At 48.8% G+C, this 18,035-nt stretch overlaps 1 protein-coding gene across 1 annotated transcript; it reads right to left on the bottom strand.

Moving 5' to 3' along the window:
* Positions 1 to 8,450: 8,450 nt before the first annotated feature.
* Positions 8,451 to 11,119, bottom strand: LOC123183122 (60S ribosomal protein L18a). Its single transcript, XM_044595862.1, has 4 exons — positions 10,944 to 11,119; positions 10,721 to 10,836; positions 10,561 to 10,624; positions 8,451 to 8,975 (listed from the first exon to the last, which is right to left on the bottom strand). Exons 1-4 carry the CDS (start codon positions 10,956 to 10,958, stop codon positions 8,634 to 8,636), a joined length of 537 nt encoding a protein of 178 aa, XP_044451797.1. The 5' UTR covers positions 10,959 to 11,119; the 3' UTR covers positions 8,451 to 8,633.
* Between the last annotated feature and the right edge of the window lie 6,916 nt (positions 11,120 to 18,035).

Below are 18,035 nucleotides of genomic sequence, written 5' to 3'. Positions count from 1 at the left end.
GTAGGAGTATGCCTCTTGCTACGCCAGTGCTGTCTGAAGGAGTTCCCTGACCCGGCGGGTTTCAATAGCCGTCGGAGAGTCGCCGTCGACTGGGAGAGCCGCCAGCCGTGCTGCCGCGGCGACCATGTTCTCCAGCGGGTTATTATAATGACCCAGTGGTATTGGCACGTACTGAGGCGGGGCAGGGGGCACCTGGGGAGGCCCCATCACTTGTGGCTGAATAGGGGTCCCAGACCCGGGCACTATGACCCCTGGCGGGTTACTAGATCCTGCACCTGGCGTGTTGAAGAGGTTGCGTGGATCGTAAACCGGAGGGAGTCGAGATTGGGCCTTTTGATGCCTCCTTCTCATGACCTCATTGGACGCGTTTTGATCCATCGTGAGCCGGAAGGACTGCGCTTGAATTAGCCGGGTTTGGGCATCGAGAGCCGCCCTCTCCGCAGCCATCCTGACCCCTTCTGCTGCCAGATCCTCCTTAGCTTTCACTAGATCTAACTTTAACTGTGCCACCGCCGCATCATGCTGAGCTTGATCCGTCGGGTCAACCGTGGCGGTTAACAGGGCCGTCATCTTGTCCGTGAGATCCATTAGTACCTGAGCCGGCGAAGGCACCGGGTTTCCTGCTCCAGCAGCAGGGTTCTGAACAGGCTGCGCACCGGCCATGAAGATTCCAACCCGGCTTGGCGGCTCAAACAGGTCCGGAATACTGTCACCATCGGAACAACCCATGAGCCTGCCATCTTGAAGTTGATACAACGAGTTTGACTCATCGGTGGACGACTCGCCGTCAGAGCCGGCGGCCGTCTCATCACCAGATCCAGATCGATCAGAGAGCCCTTCATGGATACATCCCACAAAAGCATGCCTTACGGCAGGCCGGGTCCGGACGGGTCGTGCACGCTGAGCCGTCTCGATGAGATCGGCGCAGAGATCCGGCTCAGGGCCCGGCTCACCAATCTTGCCAATGAAAACATGAATTCCGCCGAAGGGGACCCGGTACCCATACTCAATTGAGCCGGCGTCGGGGCCCCAGTTTGCGTCGTCGATGTAGAGCTTGCCGCAACGACTCTTGGTCATCCGGCCCACAGCGTATCCCTTGAGCCCTTCGAAGCTGCCCTTCAAGAACTCAAATCCACCGTTCGCTGGCCCCACGGTGGGCGCCAACTGTCGTGGAATTGTCACGGCAGATGTCCTCGGGCTAGGACTTAGTCGTGGAGCCATCGCAACTAGGAAGCTTGAAGGGGTTAAGTGGGACAAGGAACACGAGGGTTTATACTGGTTCGGCCCCTTACGGTGAAGGTAAAAGCCTACGTCCAGTTCGAGGTGGTATTGATTAGGGTTTCGATGACCAGGGAGCTAAACTGCTACGCCTGGCTCTCGATGAGATCTTTCCTGTCCCTAAACCGCTGCCAGGTCCTCCCTTTATATAGGGAGGCTGACGCCCAGCAGCTCTCAGAGTCCCGGCCGGCTCATAAGAGTGTCCGTCTCGGACTCTCAACTATTCTTGCCTTACACTACAAGTTCTACCATGATAATGATTGTAACTACGGGCCTTAAGCCATATCCGGGTCTTAAGCCCATCTCTGGCCCACCGTCTTCAAGTTTGGCGCCGGGCTTCTGGCAATGACCATATGAGTAACCCGGCCCCTCCTGGCGGGTGACTCTAAGGTCTATATCCTCAACACACTTATAGCTGGATGATGAGGGATTAGACAAAAGATATAACAGAAGCACTAGATCATGTCTGAAATTAGTCATGCACAGATTAGTTAATTAAATTAATTAGCAGAGGATGACTGCATATAGATCTCTCTTGGAGTAGTATAATGAGCAGCCAACCGACCATGCTTCAGGGCCTTCTTTTCAGCCTTTTCTCCAAAGAACAATCATTCCTCTCTTCTAAAGTAAATCATTAGTCCTCTCTCAAAGCAACGCTACCTTAGCTAAATATATAGGTAGGCTAGGCTGCGAAGGATCCAGCAGGCAAATGGCGCACCTAAGAGCAACTCCAACGGGGCGACCCAAACGGACGCGCGCTTTGTCTGTTTGGGTCGGCCAGGCGGACGTGCGTGTCCGCATTTTAAAATAGGTCGGCTTGACCGCCCAACGGGGAGGCTGACCCAAATGTGCCGGTGTAGGAAAAAAACAAGTTGCACGAAATAAACATAATAAACGTAATTAAACATAAAAGTGGCCGGTCAAACGCCGGCCAAAGTCCACCTAAATCTAATAAACATTAAATAAAAGTCTGCGCCCGCATGCTGCTGCCCCGCACGCTGCCCTAGACGTCGTCGGCCTTGCCCTTGCCCTTGCCGTTGACGCCGCCGTCGTCGGTGATGTCGATGAAGACCGGAGCAGGGCCAGCCCACCCGAACGCCGCCTGGTACGCTGCCAGGGCAGCCTCCTCCGGCGTCTGCTGGGGCGGCGGCATTGCGGCCAGCCGCGCGCGCTCCTCCTCCTCCTCCTCGAGCCGGAGCGCCTCCGCGTCATGTTGGAGCATGGCCTCGTAGCGTATCTGCTCCTCGCCGTCGGCGCCAGTGCTCCTTCCAGCGCTCGAGGTGGGCCGCCGCCTCCGGCGTCGCGGCGAAGTGGACGGGAGGCGCGCTCACCCACTCATGGTACTGGCCCGTCCACGAGTAGGCCTCCTCCGGCCAAGTGGGTGGAGGCGGGGAGCGCTTACGCATCGGCTCCGGCTCCGGCTCGGGCTTGGGCTGGACGGGCGGCGACGGTGGCGGTGGCGGCACGAAGAGCGGGGTGTGGACGGAGTCCCCCGCCGCCGACAGGGCAAGGGCTTGCTCCAGCCCATCCCAGTGCGCGTCCTCCTCGAGGCGCCTAGCCTCCAGCGCGTGCTGCAGGGCCTCCTCGAGGGTGGCTTGGTACTCCGCCTCCGCATCCATGTCCTCCGGCTCTACCTGCGGGGGCGGCGGTGGGAACGGCGGCGGGACGGCGTCGACACCCGATCGCCGTTGCTCCTCGTGTTCGAGGGCGAACCACGCCTCCCAGTTGGGGGAGTCGGCGGTGTACTCTGGCAGCCGACGCTGCTCCGGCGTGAGCTGTGTGCGTCGCCTGCGCACCTCGTCGTCGTGCGCCCGCTGGCTCCGCGGAACCGCCGGCACCGGGATCCGCTGCGGATCCAGATGCCAATGGTGCGGCAGCGTGACATCGGGGTACGGCAGTGGCTGCCTGTACTCCCAAGCCACCGCGCTTGGTGCACCGGGATGTGCAGGCGCCGACGACCAGGGCGGAAACGCGGCACCGCAGGAGGAGGGGGGAAGGGGAGCACGGGAGGACGAGGCGCCAGGGATGCCCTTGCCCTTGCCATTGCTGCTGCCGAAGAGGCCCATGGGCGCGCTAGGGTTTGCGGTCGCCGGCGAGGAAGCAAAGGGAGTGGTGGGGGCCAGATATGGACGGGAGAAGTGGATGAGGCCGACCCCGCCGCACGCGAGGACGAGGCGCCAGGGGTGCCCTTGCCATTGCTGCTGCCGAAGAGGCCCATGGGCGCGCTAGGGTTTGCGGTCGCCGGCGAGGAAGCAAAGGGAGTGGTGGGGGGCCAGATGTGGACGGGAGAAGTGGATGAGGCCGACCCCGCCGCACGCGAGGACGAGGCGCCAGGGGTGCCCTTGCCCTTGCCATTGCTGCTGCCGAAGAGGCCCATGGGCGCGCTAGGGTTTGCGGTCGCCGGCGAGGAAGCAAAGGGAGTGGTGGGGGGCAGATGTAGATGGGAGAAGTGGATGAGGCCGACCCCGCCGCACGCGTGGTTAAAAAATGACGCTTCCACTGGCTGACGCGTGGGCCCGCTGTCGATGGTCGTCATAAATAAGACAACCGGTGGCGGTTGGGTGGCCGCCAGGTGGGGACGCGGCGGACGGCGAGGAGACGCGCGGCGCGTCCGCGCTGACGCATTCCAGACGCAATTTTGGACCGGAAATGAGTCGGCGCGGACGCGAGACGGACACAATTTAAGTTTGGGTCGGTGCGTTGGGCCATCACTTTTATCCACGCCGACCAAAACAGACGCGGGCGGACGAAATGGTCACCCCATTGGAGTTGCTCTAATCCGCCGCGGTCACATGCGAGATGCAACGCGATGCGATTGCCAGCCACGGTTCATTGAGGCAAATGAGAAGGAAAATTCAGAAAGGACAGGCAGATGACAATGGGGCTGCACTGTTTTTTTCTGCCGCGAGCGCACTCATCGCGCCATGGGCCAGCACCGTCCCACGCACCTGCATCTTCCACGCCACTACCATCTGCTTCCCCCGCCCTGTCCTGCCCCTGCTCCTGCAGTGATGTGCGTGTGGTGGTGCTGGTGACAAATGTGCAGTCCGCAAGTAGAGCTTCAGGATACAAGTCGATCACGGCCTGGGACGAAGGTGGACACCTCAATTCAATTCAATTCTGGTGTGGTAACCAGGCATGGTAGTGCAGAAACATGCATTTGTGGCAGATATTGAGTAGAAGAACCGATGGTGGGGCGCTTTTGTGGCGGAAGAAACATGCATTTCTTTCACTCCATATGGTCCAAGAGGTCAGCATGGCAAATGATGCCATCATCTTCCTGTTGGGGATGATAGTGTCCGATAGGCCATCGCCTTCTGGTGCTCTGACGGCGAGGCTTTTAGCTTGTCTGAGATGGGGTGATGCTCCCATATCTTAACGGATGAAACTAACTTAGATTGAAACCCCAGTAAGTGTTTTTTTGGAAACAAATGCAAAAGCTTTGCCTCATCCATTAAATAAGAGAGAAATAGAGTTTGTTACAAGTAACCCGAATACATGACATGAGATTACTCTCGCAAAATTATGGACCCTAGTTTTTTTGCACCGGCAGTTATCCAAAGGTTGGCCTCGGTCGCGATGGAGGCAAGCATTATCGTTTGTGGTGCGCTCTTGTGCTTCAAGACTTGTGTTTTGCTCGTTCCAGATAGTCCACGAAACAGGCATGATGAGGGACGCCTTGGTCTGTCGGTTTGGCGTGTCGTTGTTGCAAGTACTTGTCCACCAAGCCTTAACCGATTTGAACAAGGGCCAAACGGTTATGTCAAGCTTGAGAATGTGGTATTTTTCACTGAGCAAGGACCAAAGCCTTTGGATGTAGCGGCATTTGTACAAATGCCGCTACACCCAAAGGTTGTCCACAAGAACGGTGTGGTGGGGTAGACCATCTGGGAGGTGATCATGGACTTGACAAGAACCGTTCGTCCGATGGTGGTGATGCTTTGGTCCTCATAAGTTGTTAGCTTCCTCGCAACCTTGTCCACTAAAAACTGAAGATCCACCAACTTTAGTTGCCAAACTGAGAGAGAGACCCCCAAGTACTGCAAAGGGAAGGACGCCCTTGTAGCCGGCAATCCTTGGGTTAGGTGACCCAAATTGAGGTGGTTGCAACGAATGGACACAAACGAGTTCTTGTGGAAATTGGTGCATAGGCCCGTGACCTCCCCGAAGCCCCTCAAAATGTTTGCAAGGTTGTCCACATCTCTTTTTGATCGGGGTCAAGAAGACGGCCGCGTCATCCGCGTAGGAAGAGGTCCTCATCATGGCTCCCCTTCCCCTAACTCTATGAAGGAGCCCCTCTATTGTAGCAACCTCAAGAATCCTTTGGAGCTGATCAATGGCGATGACGAAAAGTAAGAACAAGCGGGGGTTGGTCACCGAGCACGAAGCCGTAGAGAAGCTAATCCAAGATTATTTTTCCAATGTCATGAAGAGAGGCCCCAAAAGCCGCAAAGATTTCAACTGGGAGGAGCTAAATTTGGAATCAATCGACCTACATGGCCTTGACTTCCTGATGACTGAGAGAGAGGTCCTTGATGCGATCAACGACATGCCAAGTGACAAGGCCCCGGGTCGGATGGCTTCACGGGCCTCTTTTCCAAGAAGTGTTGGAACATTGTCAAAGTCGACCTCATGGGGGTCATTACTCATTTTGACTCACTTCACACTGCAAACCTCCAGTGGCTCAATTCCGCAAATGTGGTGCTTCTGTCTAAAAAGGAAGGGGCGGAAGGAATCGCCGACTATAGACCCATGAGCCTCATCCACGCGATTGCAAAAATTATTGCGAAGGTGCTCTCCTTAAGGCTTGGTCCCCACATGATAAGTCTCGTCTCCAACGCCCAAAGCGCTTTTATCAAAACAAGAAGCATTCATGACAACTTCTTGTATGTTCGCAATCTCGCTCGGCGACTTCACAAGAGCAAGACCCCTTTCCGCGGGGCCTTCACCGTTAAGTGGGGGTATTTGCTCGACCTACTCCAACGGCAAGGATTCTCAAACAAATTTAGGGATTGGATAGTGGCCCTCCTTCGCTCCTCTTCCTTGAGGATCATACTCAATGGCATTGCCGGCGAGCCAATTAAGCATGGGCAGGGCCCTAGCGAGTTCCATTTCCTTTGATATTTCCCGAATAAAGCAGCGACATTTTAATTGTGCCGCTCACTTAACAACCAAAACAGGCTAGTATGGTAGGCAGGTTTGGCCACGAAAATGCCTAACGATGGACGAGCACTCTGCGGACTGTATCCTCGCCGTTTGTTTTCCACACTGACCAGATTCGTCACGGTATTTACGCGGGCTGTCCCCTGGTACAAGCTTGCAACCTCTTGTATGCCGGCAGCCAGCGTTAGCCTGTTGGACAGAATCTAGACGCCAGAACGACTCTTGGGCGCTGTTCCAGGGTACACTCCAGCAGCACTCTGGCACGCGGACTAGTCAGACATGTTTCAAAGTCACACATGTGGGCATGTGGGCCGATAACCACCCCTCACAGGTTAGCGCATAGAATATTAATATAAACAGGCATTTAAGGCCATGGAGCCAGTGTGCTGCATTTTTTTAGAAAAGGAGCCAGTGTGCTGCACAGAGATTATGTTATCAACCGCATGCTTGGTTAGATCAATTTATTAAACATGTTTAAAAGGCTAACGTTGCTTAGACCAATTTATTAATTTGGCCAACAATTGGATTATTTTATATACTAGCAATATAATCCATAGATTTTACGTCAACAAATCATGCTAGCCTGCATAAAAAACTCTCTAATCATGCTTATGGGTTTTCTTTATTTTTATCCACGCGTTCTTACCCATCGTAATGAAACTCAAATTTACTCTGTTAGTTCGGCGCCATGTGTTCCAATTTTTTGTCAGAGCTTATCCTCCCAAAAATTAAAGACTGCGAATTTGATTGCCAAATATTGCAATTTTTGGCTATCAACAACAATATTTGTTCATGATTACTTAGGAGTACATTTTGTCATATACTCTCTTCGTTTCATAATATAGTGCATATAGGTTTTTTGAAAGTCAAATCTCACTACTTTGATATAAAATGCCAAACGTGTATTATTAGATTCATATAAGATATAATTTCATATTTTATATATTTGATATTGTAGATATAAATAGTTTTCTCTACAAACTTATATGCACTACATTATGAAACGGAGGGAATATTTCATGCAAATCTTTTGGCTCGAGGGAGATATGAAGAATTAAAGTTAAAAAATCTCTTACATTATGAAGTCCATAAACTATAATTAATAGTTTCCTGGTATTTTAGAGTATTCTAGTTGTTTTTAGATTTTACACATCTGCTTTATCCGGCCAAATGAACCAACTCAATAGATTTGATTAGTGATCCCCGAACTAATCTGCTAAACATGTATTACCTCTGCAAGATTAACGCAGTGTCACCGGCAGATGCGCACTGTTCAGGCTACAGTGGCAGTGTGTCTTTACTGACGTTTGGACGTGCCAAAAGCTGCTGTAATCTGGCCCACCACCCATCAACCTACGGAGTGTCATCGTCAGGTCAAGTCAATTTTCGAACACCTGCGCTGCTGCTCCTTCTCTCACGCTTGAAACAACCTAGCAGTTGTTCCAGCCATATACGCCTACGAACCCTAGAACCTATTCCTAGAAAACAAATCGGGGGGACAACGAACTGACAGGTGAGAATCACGAGGTCTTGTGGAACGGACAGGATAAAGTCCTCCGAGGCGGCCGTCCACCATAAAGTCGCTTCCGGTTTGGCCATGCCTATCTATTCCTGAAATGAAGAAGCATGAGGATTTGGAGATCATGTCATTTCTTCACGAAACTGCCCTCGGGACTAGATCTTGCACCCAGGTTTGATATCTCAAAATTTCAGTTTTAAAAAAAAATCATGGTACGTTTTGAATTCAATATTCATACAGGGGGTTGAGCAGCCAAGAGCTCCTGTGTATTTTCCCTACTACCTACTTACTACTGCTCCCTCTGAATAAGATGTGTATATAGAGACGTTCCTGAACCTGATTTCAGTCTACATTCACTAACAAACAGCCCGAAAAGGGTGGGCGCACGGAATAATTTCAGGTATCAGACTTGACATCTGCATTTGAAAGCAGACCAAACCACATAGCAGCTGAGGGCTAGCAGTTGACGCTACCAGGTAGCGAAACATACTGAAGCAACAATGGATCCGCTGCGCATTACTAATACCAAACAAAGTCAAGAGTTGCATCAAAGCAGCATCATCCTTAGCGACTGAAAACATCATCAAAGTGCTTAACCAAAACTTCCACATGCAAAAATCTTCAAACTCTTACACGCTAAAACACAGCACAGACCAGTAGAGTAGGGACCCGATCACATGAACAGGTTGGGCCTCGTCGCCTTGTAGGTGGTCTTGAGCTTGCGGGTGGGTGGGCGCACCTTCTGGTACACCAGCGGGAACTTGATCTTGGAGTTGTGGAACTGCTTCGTGTTGTCCCTCTTGCACAGCTTGAAGTCCACCGTCGCAGTCTTGATGATCTGGATGCAGGGGGCACGCACGCGGTGCCGCGACGCCATCTCCGTGTACATCTGCTCCACGCCGCCGTTCAGGGTCGTGTCGCGGTACTCCTTGTACATGTTGTGGTAACCGGTCCTGCTCTGGTAGCGCAGCCAGATGCCGTAGTTCTTGATGGTGGTGGGGTTCTTCTCAAAGATCTGACAAAAGAGAGATAGACAAACATATACTTATTAGAATAAGCAGACCGGACAACGAAATACATCCATACAGGGAGAATTGCATGGATTGGATAAAATGCAGATAAACAACACCAGATTATAACCAAGGAACAAACAAAATAAGCCAGCACCAGCCAGCTGTAACTTAGAAACAAAGTGCATCAAACAACTGGAAATCATTCACATAGTAGAATAACAGAAGAGCAAGTAACTAGATAACCTCTGCTATACCAACATGACACTAAATAACTTCACCAAGATTTTGAGTTTTGGCATGCATAAGCAAAGTGACACTCCCCTATGCCAACACCAGTGACAAGAGAAAATGTTGCTGATGCACATATCTCTTTATACCTAATAACAATTAGAGAACCATGTAGGATATATGTTTAGGAATTACATCCCGACCATTTTGAATTGATGTTACTACCAGCTCAATTAAGAAGCTAGACACATCTATTTTCATTATGCAAGATCATCGACCAATCTATTCCTGGCCTTCTTAGTCATCCAAACCTTAATATACCCACACTATGAGCCAAGCCATCCCGGTGATCTTCCTGACTGTACATACCAAACTTGAACTGTGGACCACAACAACTTGGTAGCAGAGCTTACAATCTCTGCTGCACTTGAATCCAGAAGAAATTATAGTCCAATGGCGTCAAGCATAACAGACAAAATGTCAGCTTTGCTACCAAGTTGTCACGACCCTCAGTTCTAGATTGATATATACTGCTGCGAAGATGACTGGAACAGCTTGAATGATAGTTGCAGTAATATATGAAGGACCAGCATGACAAAAGAAATGGAGAAATAAATTGACACTATGCTTGCATAATGCAAATAGATGAGCAGATGGAGCAAAACGCAAAATCCAAAGGTGGGAACATAAACCCAAAAGACAGCAACAAGTCCTAACTGATGGTTACACTTAATTCACATTTTCTAACTCTCCTTTTACATGTATAACATACTAGAAATAACATGCTGAGTTTTCAAAAAAGAAACAACATCTCAGTGCTATTGTGTGCACTGGACATCAAGTATTTATGGACTTAATTCGGAACACTTGTAACATAAGAGAAGCAGGGTGAACTGGGTATTGCACTTGATACCAATTCAGAACACTTGTTACATAACATTTAGCGGCTCGTTCAACTTATATTCACACCGAATGAGGCCAAAACTAACTTACATGATATAGTATAAATCTACCAAATACCCTATTTCAGCGACATCACAGAACACACAAACTAAACCTAACATACAGGTGAGGTCAGGACCAATATACATGACCTACTAAGGAACTAAGGACCATCGGTACCAACCACTAAACCTCAGTACAATCCACGGAAAAAATGTTAAATTACCGTTTGGTTAAAGCTAGAACACTGCAACGCTGCATACATCTCCCTATGCAGCAACTAAAATCGAGCGTCTTCACCATGGACAAGACCAACACGGTACCAAACAAGATCTATTGCACAACCACGGCAGCTAGTCCCACCCAGCACAGGTAAAGTCACATTCACGGATCATGATAGGTAGCGGAGAGTGATACCTCGTTGATGGCGAGCATCTGGCCGTTGGCCTTCTTCACCTTCTTGAGCTTCCTGAGGAAGTACCTGCGCGCAAACAACCAAACACATAAGCCCCCAAGAAACAACGCGAAAAGAAGATCGAGGCGCCATGGCGAGGCGAGGTCGGGGGAGGAGACTGACCAGAACTTGGACTTGGCGCGGACCTCGTTGGTGGCCCAGAGCTTCATGCGGTAGATCTTGGGCTGCTCATCGCCGGGGGTCGGCAGCGCGCGACCCACCACCTGGTACTGGTGGAACTGCGCGCAAACACAGAGAGGTCAGCCACGGCGGGGGGGACATCGACGGCGCGGCGGATCTAGAGGACAGGAGGATGACGGCGGGGTGGGGGGGGAGAGGAGCTTACCCTGTGGGCGACCATTCTGGCGAGCTCTCGAGACCGGAGGCGGAGGAGAACTGAAACCTAAGAAGGAGATGGCGGCCGTCGGGGGAGGAAGAGGAGGCGGACGAGTATTTATGTGGGGAGGCGTGGAACCCTAGCGGGCTGTGGTTTATGGGCTCCGTGCCCCTCTGATTCAGTGGGCTGCTTTGGGCCGGACGAAATTGGGCGTCTCTGTTGGTTATTGCGCCGTCATTTGCCAAGCTCTTTGTTGGTAGTTTCTGTTTTCCCTTTTACCTCTCTGTTGTTGTTGGGAGCAACTAATCAACGGGTGCCCCTTGCAGGACCCCGGCAAGGGTCATTTTGGTTGGCTGAGGGTACCACAGCTGCATACACGTGTCGCATGTTGGGCACTCTATCAAGATTTATTTTTACTTTTTTGTACGCGTTTTCGGTTTTAGATGGGGGTTTTCGGGTTTAGGGTCTTCGCTCTGTTTTTCCTAGGATTTGAAGGAAAAAAATCAAGCAAAAGAATTTTTTTTCTTTCATGGGAGGCACAGGTACGTTTCTCGTGAAGGCACAGATTTGCTTATGTGGTGCCTCCCGGAAAAAAACGCATTTTGTTTTGCTTCCGGGGGCACAGAACTTGTTTTTTTCTTCCACGTGAGGCATAGTTTTTATTCTCGTGGAGACACATATTTTCTTTAGTGAGATGTATAGTTGTGCCTATCGGAAAGGGAAAATGTGTTTTTTTCCACGGGAGGCACAGATTTACTTCCGCGACAGGCACAATTATGCTTGTCGGAATGGAAAAAAACATGTTTTTTTTCTTCGGCGAGAAGCATAGATTTGCTTCCTCGAGAGGCATGTGCCTCTCGGAAAGAGAAAAAAAGTATTTTTAAAAAACCATGCTTCCTGCTCGGGTTTTTTTCTTCTGTTTTACTTGAAATTTTTTTTGTCGAGACCTATGGACATATGATCTAGTTTCAAAGATGTCGACGCGAAAATCCAACGATGAAAACGGTCCGAGATTTGGACACATTGTTTAAGAGATAAAACATTTCGAATAAACGAATCTACGAAAAAAAGGAAAAACTCTCAGGTTGCGACAAGTGGCGCACATGTATTGTGGCACTTGTCAACCCCTAAGATGGCGGGAGTGACCTTTGCAAGGGATCCCCTTAATTAATGATCTCGTTGTTCTCTAGGTGACTTTGAGGAGATGTTTGGTTCGCGCTAATGTAATGTCATCTAATAAGCGATGGTAATAGATAGCTCTAAATATATATTAAATTGTTCTACTCTACAATTTGATAAACCCGGTAACAGATCCCACCCTATTTATAACAGATATGGGAGATATCTGGCGTAATAGAAATAACTAATAAGTATAAATAAGTATGTAATTTGTTTGTGAAACTATATACTTGTATGATGATCGTTCTAATGGTCCCTAGTTGATAAGGTTATGCGGACACATATCCTTTGACTAGTATACCATTTGGTTGATGAATATGTTTAACAAGTCATGGGCATAGAGAGATGCTATCCGAAAGTATGGACTCGTGGATGGGGAACACCGAGTCGGACATACCCACTCTGAGACGTAGCGAGATATTGTCATCTGTTAGTCTCAAGTATGATGTATATGCCTTGTCCTAGACTTGAGGTCCTTGCATGTTCTCAGGATGAGGATCGACTCACTTAGGGTCTATCGAACGCTACTCAGTAACTGGGTGGTTATAAAGGTAGATTTCGGGTGAGTCGTGAGACATGCCACGAGACATGGTCGGCCAAGATGGGATGTGCCCCTCCGATAAGGAGATATATTCTCTGGGCCCTCTCGAGTGATCAGATTCGAAAAGCATGGCCATGCAACTTGGGTTAAGAGTTAACCCGGTTCGAAAATCTGTATCGGTTTTAAGAAGAGAGGTCGAGCTACCACAAGGGTGACAAGTACTCGCCTTGAGCTCGACAACTTATATCGTGAGGCAAAAGAAATGTTGCATACACATTGTCGAGATTTGTCTAACAACTTTACGCACACATGGGAGCTTGCACATTCTACTAGGAGCCGCTACCAACTATCGACTTAGGTCATGTCCATGTGTACATGAACCACAGTATAAGGCACTGCAACCCATTCAGATTGGATATGAGTGGTAATGAGTGTAGACTCCTGGTGGGCCTCAAGTGTTGAGCCCATCTTGGAGGTCTATATAAAGGGGAGTGGGCGCACAATTTAGGGTTGATCTTTTTCCTCCCTCTACAGCTGCCGCCACTCCCCACACACCATGTCGCGTGGTCGGACATGGCAGTTCGCCGCCCAACGTTGCTCCCGTACACGTGGATACCTTGGAGGCATTGCATCTGCGGTGCTAGGACGAACCATTCGAGGGAACCGCAAGGAGCCATTCGAGGGTTACGTGAGGAGCTACTCACGGGATATCGTTGTTCGCCGGAGATCGGTACACGACTTTGTTTATCGGCTACATGCATCACCAACTCTACTTCTACTATGGTGACTGCGTTGTTGGGGAACACAGTAATTTCAAAAAAATTCCTACGCACACGCAAGATCCATCTAGGTGATGCATAGCAACGAGAGGGGAGAGTGTTGTCCATGTACCCTCGTAGACCGAAAGCGGAAGCGTTATGACAACGCGGTTGATGTAGTCGTACGTCTTCACGATCCGACCGATCCTAGTACCGAAAGTACGGCACCTCCACGATCTGCACACGTTCAGCTCGGTGACGTCCCACGAACTCTAGATCCAGCTGAGGTCTAGGGAGTGTTGCGTCAGCACGACGGCGTGATGACAGTGATGATGAAGTTACCGACGCAGGGCTTCGCCTAAGCACTACAACGATATGGCCGAGGTGGAAATCTGTGGAGGGGGGCACCGCACACGGCTAAACAATCAAGTTGTGCGTCTATGGGGTGCCCCCTCCCCCGTATATAAAGGAGTGGAGGAGGGGAGGGACGGCCCTCTCATGGCGCGCCCAAGGGGGAGTCCTACTCCCGATGGGAGTAGGATTCCCCCTTCCCTAGTTGGAGTAGGAGAAGAAGGAAGGAGGAGAGAGGGAGAAGGAAAGGGGGGCCGACCCCCCACCCTAATTCGGATTGGGCATGGGGGGCGCCCCCACCTTGGCCGCCTCCTCCTCTCTCCCACTAAGGCACAATAAGGCCCATAGACTCCCCGGAGGGTTCCGGTAACCCTCCGGTACTCCGGTAAATGCCCGAACTCACCCGAAACCATTCCGATGTCCAAACATAGCCTTCCAATATATCGATCTTTATGTCTCGACCATTTCGAGACTCCTCGTCATGTCCGTGATCACATCCGGGACTCCAAACAACCTTCGGTACATCGAAACACATAAACTCATAATACCGATCGTCATCGAACGTTAAGCGTGCAGACCCTACGGGTTCGAGAACTATGTAGACATGACTGAGACTCGTCTCTGGTCAATAACCAATAGCGAAACCTGGATGCTCATATTGGTTCCTACATATTCTACGAAGATCTTTATCAGTCAAACCGCATAACAAGATATGTTGTTCCCTTTGTCATCGGTATGTTACTTGCCCGAGATTCGATCGTCGGTATCTCAATACCTAGTTCAATCTCGTTACCGGCAAGTCTCTTTACTTGTTCTGTAATGCATCATCCCGCAACTAACTCATTAGTCACATTGCTTACAAGGCTTATGGTGATGCGCATTACCGAGAGGGCCCAGAGATACCTCTCCGACAATCGGAGTGACAAATCCTAATCTCGATCTATGCCAACTCAACAAACACCATCGGAGACACCTGTAGAGCATCTTTATAATCACCCAGTTACGTTGTGACGTTTGATAGCACACAAAGTGTTCCTCCGGTATTCGGGAGTTGCATAATCTCATAGTCATAGGAACATGTATAAGTCGTGAAGAAAGCAATAGCAACAAACTAAACGATCATCGTGCTAAGCTAACGGATGGGTCAAGTCAACCACATCATTCTCTAATGATGTGATCCCGTTAATCAAATGACAACTCATGTCTATGGCTAGGAAACTTAACCATCTTTGATTCAACGAGCTAGTCAAGTAGAGGCATACTAGTGACACTCTGTTTGTCTATGTATTCACACATGTACTAAGTTTCCGGTTAATACAACTCTAGCATGAATAATAAACATTTATCATGATATAAGGAAATATAAATAACAACTTTATTATTGCCTCTAGGACATATTTTCTTCAGTCTCCCACTTGCACTAGAGTCAATAATCTAGATTACACAGTAATGATTCTAACACCCATGGAGTCTTGGTGCTGATCATGTTTTGCTCGTGAGAGAGGCTTAGCCAACGGGTCTGCAACATTCAGATCCGTATGTATCTTGCAAATCTCTATGTCTCCCTCCTTGACTTGATCGCGGATGGAATTGAAGCGTCTCTTGATGTGCTTGGTTCTCTTGTGAAATCTGGATTCCTTTGCCAAGGCAATTGCACCAGTATTGTCACAAAAGATTTTCATTGGACCCGATGCACTAGGTATGACACCTAGATCGGATATGAACTCCTTCATCAAGACTCCTTCATTTGCTGCTTTCGAAGTAGCTATGTACTCCGCTTCACACATAGATCCCGCCACGACGCTTTGATTAGAACTGCACCATCTTACGGCTCCACCGTTCAATATAAATACGTATCCGGTTTGTGACTTAGAGTCATCCGGATCAGTGTCAAAGCTTGCATTGACGTAACCATTTACGACGAGTTCTTTGTCACCTCCATAAACGAGAAACATATCCTTAGTCCTTTTCAGGTATTTCAGGATGTTCTTGACCGCTGTCCAGTGATCCACTCCTGGATTACTTTGGTACCTCCCTGCTAAACTAATAGCAAGGCACACATCAGGTCTGGTACACAGCATTACATACATGATAGAACCTATGGCTGAAGCATAGGGAATGAATTTCATTTTCTCTCTATCTTCTGCAGTGGTCGGGCATTGAGTCTAACTCAACTTCACACCTTGTAACACAGGCAAGAGCCCTTCCTTTTCTTGATCCATTTTGAACTTTTTCAAAACTGTATCAAGGGATGTGCTTTGTGAAAGTCCAGTTAAGCGTCTTGATCCATCTCTATAGATCTTGATGCCCAATATATAAGCAGCTTCACCGAGGTCTTTCACTGAAAAACTTTTATTCAAGTATCCTTTTATGCTATCCAGAAATTCTATATCATTTCCAATCAACAATATGTCATCCACATATAATATTAGAAACTAGATGGAAAGTGCGGCTTGCCGCACCCCGCACCCCTGCCGGGTGCGGTCATATCCAACCCGGCGACCATCCAACACAGTAGGTTACGCTTCAAATCTGATAGATTGACATCATACCAAAAGCAATGAAGAATTGCAACACATAATAACTAATTTACAATGCAGTGACATTATATCCAACTTGGTAGAACGTGATTCATATTCGATTCAGGCTGTTACATGAATAGCAAAGCACGATGGCAGCACCCACCCAGTCCACTACTGGTTACACAATATATATTCCACAGATTGAAGGAAATATAGTCCATTGATTCCATCATTAGAATTTCTCAAAGATATAGGAGGAACTAAGCACTAATAACAGTAATGGTTTGGTTAATTACATCACTTTGAGCATGTCATAGAAATGATGTCGGTGATGATGTAGTATATGCGGCTACACATCAAGTATATTTATTGTTGAGTTGTTGAGGTGCTCACAACCCAACTAAAAATGATGTCGTGAGTTCGGGCTTGGACCATCAATGTGGTTATGGTGATACTGTCCACGGCGCTGCCATGAAGTACCTGATCGACAAAATAAAAAGAACCAGTTCCTTGGATTAGGATAGAAACATGAGCATGATGTCTACTACGCAACCTTCTTCTTGTGGACGTTGTTGGGCCTCCAAGTGCAGAGGTTTGTAGGATAGTAGAAAATTTCCCTCAAGTGGATGACCTAAGGTGTATCAATCCGTGGGAGGCGTAGGATGAAGATGGTCTCTCTCAAGCAACCCTGCAACCAAATAACAAAGAGTCTCTTGTGTCCCCAACACACCCAATAGAATGGTAAATTGTATAGGTGCACTAGTTCGGCGAAGAGATGGTGATACAAGTGCAATACGGATGGTAGATATAGGTTTTTGTAATCTGAAAATATAAAGACAGCAAGGTAACAAGTGGTAAAAGTGAGCGTAAACGGTATTGCAATGCTAGGAAACAAGGCCTAGGGTTCATACTTTCACTAGTGCAAGTTCTCTCAACAATAATAACATAATTGGATCACATAACTATCCCTCAACTTGCAACAAAGAGTCACTCCAAAGTCACCAATAGCGGAGAACAAACGAAGAGATTATGGTAGGGTACGAAACCACCTCAAAGTTATTCTTTCCAATCAATCCGTTGGGCTATTCCTATAAGTGTCACAAACAGCCCTAGAGTTCGTACTAGAATAACACCTTAAGACACAAATCAACCAAAACCCTAATGTCAACTCAAGTATCCGTGGGTATGATTATACGATATGCATCACACAATCTCAGATTCATCTATTCAACCAACACATAGAACCTCAAAGAGTGCCCCAAATTTTCTACCGGAGAATCAAGACGAAAGCGTGTGCCAACCCCTATGCATAGGTTCATGGGCGGAACCCGCAAGTTGATCACCAAAACATACATCAAGTGAATCACGTGATATCCCATTGTCACCACAGATACGCACGGCAAGACATACATCAAGTGTTCTCAAATCATTAAAGACTCAATCCGATAAGATAACTTCAAAGGGAAAACTCAATCCATTACAAGAGAGTAGAGGGGGAGAAACATCATAAGATCCAACTATAATAGCAAAGCTCGCGATACATCAAGATCGTGCCAAATCAAGAACACGAGAGAGAGAGAGAGAGAGATCAAACACATAGCTACTGGTACATACCCTCAACCCCGAGGGTGAACTACTCCCTCCTCGTCATGGAGAGCGCCGGGATGATGAAGATGGCCACCGGTGAGGGATCCCCCCCTCCGGCAGGGTGCCGGAACAGGGTCCCGATTGGTTTTTGGTGGCTACAGAG

Source organism: Triticum aestivum, chromosome 1D (assembly GCF_018294505.1).
Source record: "Triticum aestivum cultivar Chinese Spring chromosome 1D, IWGSC CS RefSeq v2.1, whole genome shotgun sequence".
NCBI lineage: Eukaryota > Viridiplantae > Streptophyta > Magnoliopsida > Poales > Poaceae > Triticum > Triticum aestivum.
Note: the sequence above shows the minus strand (reverse complement) of the source record. Positions and strands in the feature narration are given on the sequence as shown.